General features: G+C 33.7%; 1 protein-coding gene across 3 annotated transcripts in view; it reads left to right on the plus strand.

Moving 5' to 3' along the window:
- Window positions 1-7,731, plus strand: part of RAD23B (RAD23 homolog B, nucleotide excision repair protein) — a 44,555-nt gene extending 36,824 nt beyond the window's left edge. For 2 of the 3 annotated variants that reach the window (XM_006906079.3, XM_025041459.1), the window contains exons 9-10: window positions 581-751; window positions 5,300-7,731. In XM_006906079.3, the coding sequence (XP_006906141.1) occupies window positions 581-751; window positions 5,300-5,413 (285 nt within the window). In that variant the 3' untranslated portion in view covers window positions 5,414-7,731. The remainder of the gene's footprint in view (window positions 1-580; window positions 752-5,299) is intronic. The other variant, XM_025041455.1, reaches the window with a different exon arrangement.
- The last annotated feature ends 759 nt before the right edge of the window (window positions 7,732-8,490 follow it).

The following is an 8,490-nucleotide window of genomic DNA, read 5'->3' on the forward strand; positions in this document are numbered from 1 at the left end:
TTCAGTAGACTGTGCTATGGATGTACTGAAAAAGGAGTTAGGGAGTAAGCAGAGGTTGGTTAATTTTAGTTGATCAAATAATAAGTATGGGAAACACTTGACTAAAGAATCTGAGAAACTCTTTAGCAAAGAAACTGTTTAACTTGTTAAATCTTTTTTTCCCAAGCTTATTGCTAGTGGAGCACTATCCCAAATATACCCGTGGGCTTAATTAATACTTAGATCACAAAGTATTTAAGTTTTGTACAGCATTGTACTGCCTACTAGTGTGGAAGATATATGTAAATTCTATTTCTTATAATCAACAGCTAGTTTTTTAGCATTGAATTTGGGGGGGGCAGTACATTTGTGAAAGAAAATTTGAATCCTCTTCATTCTTCACTGTTCACCTTGCTCAGAAATACTGAGTTTTAATAATATGCAAGAAATCGTATCTTTCCAAAGACAAATAATCTAGAATCATTCTAAAATATTGTAGTTGCAAAGTTACCACTTTCTCTCTTGTTTGTATTTAGAATTATTTTCCTGAAGATACTTTATATCAATGTATTGTTTTTCTCTGTCCTTCAAATCACCACAGCAAATTAGCCAACACCAGGAGCATTTTATTCAGATGTTAAATGAACCAGTTCAAGAAGCTGGTGGTCAAGGAGGAGGGGGTGGAGGTGGCAGTGGAGGAATTGCAGAAGCTGGAAGTGGTCATATGAACTACATTCAAGTAACGCCTCAGGAAAAAGAAGCTATAGAAAGGGTGAGTTTAAGTAAAGCTAAACATTCAGTTCTTTAGTCACGGTAGCCACATTTCAAATGCTCAGTAGTTACATGGGGCTATGGCCACTGTATTGGATAGCACTGATATAGAGTATTTCCATCACGGGAGGTAGTTCTATGGGACAGAGACAAATAGAGCATTACCCTAGGGATTACAGTAAAGAGAGTCTCTTTCCAGCCCTGCTCTCCCATCTTGGCCTTTGTGAAGCCAAGGGACTAGTAGTGAATACCCACCTAGCATGAAATAGTTATAAATATATTAAATTAAATGTTTCATTGACGTTTCAAATACAGGAAGAAAAAAAATGTTCTTAAGTTGTATACCCAGTTCAAGATTATCCAGTTTTAATTTATATTTCAAATTTTATTTCACTGCTATCACTATAATGTAAAATATATATTTTTTTATATATTTTAAAATGTACAGTAATTATCAGAGCCTGGTATCTTGATTTTCTTTCCTTACTAGGTAGACCAGTAGAGGTCGTGGCACTGCAGTAACCTAGTTTTTATACCATGACAAGTCATTTTTTCTGGGCCGCATTGTTAACAGTTGTAAATAGGAAATTATAGTACTTGCCTTGTCTTCTCTTACAAAGTGTTCTGAAATAGACATTCAGTAAAGTGCATTTTAACTTAATACTTAGAAAATCATTTGGACAATAATTTGTCCTTGTTTACGATACAGACATATCAAGTGTTCAGGTTTATAATTATGTATTTCTTAAAAGATACTTAATATTATTGTTCTGGTATTTACCCCCTTAAATAACAAGTGAGTAAATGACACTTGCTTTAGTTGTTCTATAGCAACTTTTTTTAGGTTAGGCATATCAGTTTTTGATTTCTGTGTTAGAGAATTATTTTTCTTTTGTTGCTTGTGCTTTTAGTGTCTATGAGAATATTGCCAAATCCAAGGTCAGAAGGTTTACTCTTTTCTCTGAAGAGTTTATAGCTCTTCTTACATTTAGGTTTGTGATCCATATTGAGTTACTTTTTGTTTGTGGTGGCGAGGCGGGGGGCGGCGTGTCTAGCTATATCCTTTTGCATCTTGTTATCCAGTTGCCCCCACACCATTTATTGAAAATACTGCTCTTTCTCCCACTGAATTGTCTTGGCATTCTTATTGAAAATCAGTTGACCATAAATGTAAGGGTTTATTCTTATGCCAGTACCTCACTGTCTTGATTACTGTGGCTTTGTATTAAGTTTTGAAATCCAGAGGTGTGAGTGCTCCAGTTTTATTCTTAAGATTATTTTGCCTATTCCAGATCCTTTGCATTTCCATATCAGTTTTAGGATCAGCTTTCTGATTTCTGCAAAAAATATATATATATATGGCTAGGATTTAGATAGATAATGTGTTTTTTCTGTAGATAAATTTGGGGAGTATTACAGTGTTGGTGTTAAGTCTTACCAAGCCATGAAAATGGGCCGTGTTTCCATTTTTTAGACTTTCTGTCGTTTCTTTCAGAAATGTTCTGTGGTCTTCAGTTTGTACTTCATGTGTTAAATTTATTACTAAGTGTTTTTATTGTTTTTGATGTTATAAATGAAATCATTTTCTTAATTTTATTTTTGGATTGTTCCTTGCTAGTTAAATAGAAATACAATTTAGTTTTGTGTATTCATCTTATATATCACAGTCTTCCTGAACTCATGTATTAATTCTGATCATTTATATGTGTTCCTTAGGATTTTCTATATGTAAGATATATTCATTTGCAAGTAGACCTGGTTTTACTTCTTTTCCAGTGTAATGCCCTTATCTGTTTGTTTGTTTGCCCAGTTGCTCTATCCAGAACCTTTTGTGAATTATCAAATAGAAATGACAAGAGCCAACATGCTTGTCTTATTCCAAATCTTAGGGGAAACCATTTCAGTCTTTCACTATTAAGTATGATGTTAGCTGTCCATTTTATTAGATTCCTTTTATCAGATTGAGGAAGTTTCTTTCTATTCCTAGTTTATTGAGATGATCACATGGTTTTGTTCCTTTTCCTGTTAATATGCTTTATTACATTGGTTTGTTTGTTTATTTTTATATGTTGGATCAACCTTGTATTCCTAAGATAAATCCCACTTGGTTATGGTATATAATCCTTTTCATATGTTGTTGGATTTGGTCTGCTGGTATTTTGTTGAGGATTTTCGCATAAGAAATACTGGTCTGTATTTTTTTATGATGTCTGTGTCTGGTTTTGGTACCAGTGTAATCTTGGCCTTATAGAATGAGTTGGGATGTATTCCCTCATCTTTTTAGAAAAGATTATGAGGACTTGGTGTTAATTTTTCTTTAAGTGGTTGGTAGAATACACCAGTGACGGTAATTGGGCTCAGCTTTTCTTTTTGGGAAGTTCTGTGATTACTGATTCAGTCTCCTTACTTGTTATATAGGTTTATTCAGATTTCTTTGTTTCTTCTTGAGTCAATTTTGGTGGAGTTTTGTCTTTCTAGGAATTTATTTCATCTTAGCTATCTAATTTGTTGACATACAGTTGTTCATAGTATTTCCTTAATAATTTTCAATTCTGTAAAAAAAATGGTAATGCTTCCACATTTATTTCTGATTTTTGTTATTTAAGTCCTCAGATTTTTCCTCCTGTCAGTTTAGCTAATAAAGGTTTGTCAATGTTGTTGATCTAAAGAAAAAAAGAATCAACTTTGGGTTTTGCTGATTCTCTCTATTGTTTTTTTTGGTCTCCATTTTATGTAATTTCTCTCCAACCTGTATTATTTAATACCTCCTCTGCTTGCTTTGGATTTAGTTTCCTCTTCCTATTTCCTAGTTTCTTAAGGCGGAAACTTATTGATTTAAGATCTTTCTTTTAAGAATATAGATATTTACAGATATATAAATTTCCCTCTAAGCACAGCTACAGCAGCAACCCATAAGTTATTGTGTATTGTGGGGTTTTTTGTTTGCATTGTGGTTTTGTTTTCATTCATCTCAAAGTATTTTCTAATTTCCTTTGTGATTTCTTCATTGATCCATTGGTTAGGATTTTGTTAATTTCCACATATTTATGAATTTCTCAAATTTCCTTCTGTCAGTGATTTCTGACTTCATTCCATTGTGGTCAGAGAACATACTTTGTATAATTTTAATCTTTTTAAACTTAATGAGGCTTGTTTTATGCCCTAACATGTTCCATGTATACTTGAGAAAGATATGTAATCTTCTGTTGTTGAGTGTTTCGTAAATGGCTGTTAGGTCTAGCTGATTTATAGTGTTGTTCAAGTCTTTTATTTTCTTATGGGTCTTCTACCTAGTTGCCATATCCATTAGTGGATGAAGGGATATTGAAGTTTCCAACGATTGTTGTTGAGTTATATTTCTCCCTTCAATTCTGTCAGTTTTTGTTTCATGTATTTTGGGTCTCTGTTATATGTGTTTATTATGAAATCTTCCTGATGTTTTATCATCATAAAATGTCCTTCGTTATTAGTAACAATTTTTATCTTAAAGTCTGTTTTGTGTGGTATCAATATAGCCACTCCAGCTCTCTCTTTGTAGCTGTTCGCATGGTATATATCTTTTTCCATCCTTTTACTTTCAGCATATTTGTGTCTTTGAATCTAAAGTGTGTGTCTTAGCGAAGCATAGAGTTGGATCGTGCCCTACCTTTTACTTCAGCTAGCCCAGCTTTAATCTGGACAAGACCTAGGTAACAAAATCATTTTTGAGTTTCTTCTCCTTTTATGGATGAATAGTTAATCATACTGAATTTTGAGACTTATGCCAAGTTTTTTAAGGTCATTTCTTGATATAGTCTAATGCAAGGCAATTGAGACAGTTGAAGAGGAGGTTCATAAATAACATTTGGCTGACAAATATATAGTACCTAGTGAATCCATTGACCTGAATTTTAAAGGCTTTTAAAGCTATGATTACTGAGTCACAGCTTTGTGATTTTTAATAGACTAGGAAAATGAAAATGGCTCGTATTACTATGTAAAATGCTGTAAAAATCAAGATAAAAATAGAACACTATATGTCTTGATCTCAATATATCTTGTGATATTACTAATAATTCACCCATTTTTCTAGTATGAATTGTTTCATAAGGCGAGGAGATTGGGAATAATATTTGACCCTAATGAAAGATACATTTTCTTTAATAATAAATAATTAGATGAGGTAATTAAACTCATCTCCAGTTCTCATTCGTATCTTCACCCCTTATATACTAAAAGCCATTTGATTTACAAATTTCTGTGAGATCATTTATTTTTAAACTGCCACAGTAGGCAATTTTTAGTGTTCATGCCAGTGAGTGTTAGTGAAGTTATCTGTTAGACTAATAGCTTTAGGAAGAGAGAACTTTGTAGGCGATTGATAAAGGAAAGGGTCTAGGTTCCATCTAGCCCCTTGGGTTGGACAATGACTCCATATCCAGATAGGGATGAATTCGTGTAAAACTCTGAAGAACTTTTTTGTGTCTTTTATAGTATGTTTTCAAGTGATGATCTGTTGTTGGTGGTGCCACACTGGAATCCATAACTTGTTTTCTTTCTTTTCTTCCAGTTAAAGGCATTAGGGTTTCCTGAAGGACTTGTGATACAAGCATATTTTGCTTGTGAGAAGAATGAAAACTTGGCTGCCAATTTTCTTCTACAGCAAAACTTCGATGAAGATTGAAAGGGACTTTTTTTTTTTTTTTTTTTAATCTCACACTTCACACCAGTGCATTACACTAACTTTGTTCACTGGATTGTCTGGGATGACTTGGGCTCATATCCATAATACTTGGTATAAGGTAGATTGTTGGGGGTGGGGAGGGAGGGAGCTAGGATATAGGGCAGGGATAAATACAGTGCATGTCTGCTTCAATTAGCAGATGCTGCAAATCCACAGTGTGTAAAATATACAACCAAAAATCAGCTTTTGCAGGTCTTTATTTCTTGTATAAAACAGTAGGTAACTTCCTAGGTTTCACTCTTTTTAGTGTGCTAGATCCAGAAGTTTAGTGTAATGCCCTGCTTTATATTTCTTTGACTTAACATTGGTTTCAGAAAGAATCTTTGCTACCTAGAATCTACAGTCTCTATTTCATGGCAACACTGGATAATGGCTTTGTGAAATTGAAAAAGTTTTGAAACAACTATAAACAGAAATGCCAAATTATTGATGGTTATTGTTGCTGCTTCAAATAAGTATGAAATTACTGTCAAGAAAGCCCATTCTTTTGTGTTAAATACTTGGGGGGGAGGGGAAACCTTTTCTTAAAATGAAAATAATTACTGCTATTTTAAAAATCTCTTGATCATTGAATGTGAGACCCTTCTAACATGATTTGAGAAGCTGTACAAGTATAGGCAGAGTTATTTTCCTGTTTACATTTTTTTGGTTTGTTTTGGGGAAAAATTGGTAGGTGTCTAATTACTGTTTACTTCATTGTTACATTGCAGTAAAAGTTTTAAAACCATCATTGCATGTTTGCTTTTGATGTATCCCTTTGTGAAATTAGCACTTTGGGGCCAATGGAGAAATGCAGCATTCACTCTCCCTCTCTTCCCTTCTCTCAGCAGAAATGTGTGTGTCAGCAAGTCGTGAGTTCAAACTGCTGCCTTTTTTAAAACCCACAAAATGCTGATTTAGTTAAAAATTAATGCAAATGTTTCAGAACTGGGTTTCTAATATTTGTAAATGTTTTTCTTCTTAGATAAAAGTCATTAGGATTATATTGTTTCCAAAAAGAAGGTGGACAAAACTATAATCCAGCATCTTTTATTACATTGGAAATTCTGGTGAAATCTTTTGGTAGGGTTGGGAGATGTGGCCGGGAAAGTACTTTGGAAAATATACAATCAGGATATCTCGTGGCATATTAAAAGAAAAATCTTAATAGCAGTGTTGACTTTTATTTGGATTTTTTTTCCATCTCAGTTTTTTCTTTGGAATTTTCTTTCACTGGCATTGTTGTCATAAAGAGGGGGCAGATGTCTACTTGTTCAGTTTTTCAAATCTGTTTTCCTGAATATAAACAAGACTATTTAAAGAAATATTTTTTTTCCTGCCATCTGATACTGAGTTAAGATGAATTTGCACAGATTTCTCCCTGCATAATCTCTTGCAATAATCCTTAGTACTGTTTGGTGATGACTTTTAAGCTTTTACGTCATGCATTGGTAAACTGTCTCTTATGAAAATAAATGATACCTGATTTCTCCCCACAATGTTAATCATGTAGTTTAATCTTCATGTGTTTATTCTATAAACACAACAGGACTTTGTATTACCTATATGTTTTATAATGGATCATGCAAAATGTCTCAGGAGAATAAAATGAGGATTCGTAAATACGTTCATTCAAAGCAGAGCAATGAGTTGGGAAGAGGGGTGGCTTTTCTGATTGGTTAATGGAATACTTGCGTTTATTTTATGACATTTTTCTCTGTTACTTAATTGCTCAGAGCATAGTGAAAACTGGAAAAAAGGGAAAAAAAAAAAAAAAGCCTCTTCCTTACTCTGGAAAGTGACAGCAGAAGTTGGTGGCATGGAGCTTTTGTCCTTGGACAACAAAACTACAAATAGTGGGAATAATAATTACCAGAAGACAGTTCAGGCCAAGTTTTGACCAATTTTTTACAATACCTTGTTTATCTGCTTAAAGAACCAGTCAAGACACTATGAAAAAAATAGGCTTTTTGTGATTTTTTGCTGTTGTCTTTAATTTACACACAGTTTTGGTAAATCTCTTAATGTAAGTGACTATTTGACTTTGGAATTTTGCATTCAAGGTATTATGTCATCTATTTCTTGAAATGTTTTTATTGTTGAGTTGCTCTATGGAAAATGTAAGGAGGCTTAAGTTTGTTTGTTAAATTCTTATTGCCATCCTCAAGTCAAATATGTCTTTACATTGTTTAAAAATACTGAAGTGTTCCACCAGATCATTTTTCCTGTACTAGATGGCTAGGATTCTAGATAATTAATTATAAAATATTTTCAATACATCCAGCATTGCCTTCTCATTTTTTAAAGTGATTTTGCCATATAGAATCGTAGATTGAAAGTTGACAATGCCTCTATCACTGATACTTCTGTTTTCTTTAGTAAGTGGTGATTGTAGTGTGTAGAAGGCACTAGGTTGGTTTTATTGGGTCTCCTGTTTGTTTTCTCAACTAAAATATCAAAACAGAGATGGGATACTTCGTGGAATATAAATGAAGGTTCATGAGAGCTTACAGAGATTTTAGTAAATCCCCATTTTCCCCATACTTTTTGTCTTAAAGCAGCCAGCCTAAGACTGCTTACTACAAAATATTCAAAAGTAATCAATTTCAGGGACAAGGAGAGCATGACCTTTCAGTTGACCTCCCATGTCCATTTTGTTTCACTTCATTCTCCTAAGCCAGGGGTCGGCGAAGTACAGCCCCATGGGCCACATCTGGCTCACTGCCTGTTGTATGGTCCATGAGCTAAGAATGGTCTTTGTATTTTTAATTGGTTTAAAAAATTATGTGTGAAAATTAAGGTTCAAATTTCAGTGTCCATAAATAGTTTTATTGAAACACAACCATGCTCATTTCTTTACGTGTTGTCTGTAGCTGCTTTTGTGCTAAGGAGGTTTGATGTTGAATAGTTGCAACAGAAACTAAGGCCTGCAAAACCTAAATAATTACCGTCTGACCCTTTACAGAGAAGGTTTGCCATCCCTGTTCTAAACTGCAACTAGCTCATCATATGTTAAATTATATGATGCTTTTTATTCC

This window comes from Pteropus alecto, unplaced genomic scaffold, assembly GCF_000325575.1.
Source record: "Pteropus alecto unplaced genomic scaffold, ASM32557v1 scaffold111, whole genome shotgun sequence".
Taxonomy (NCBI): domain Eukaryota; kingdom Metazoa; phylum Chordata; class Mammalia; order Chiroptera; family Pteropodidae; genus Pteropus; species Pteropus alecto.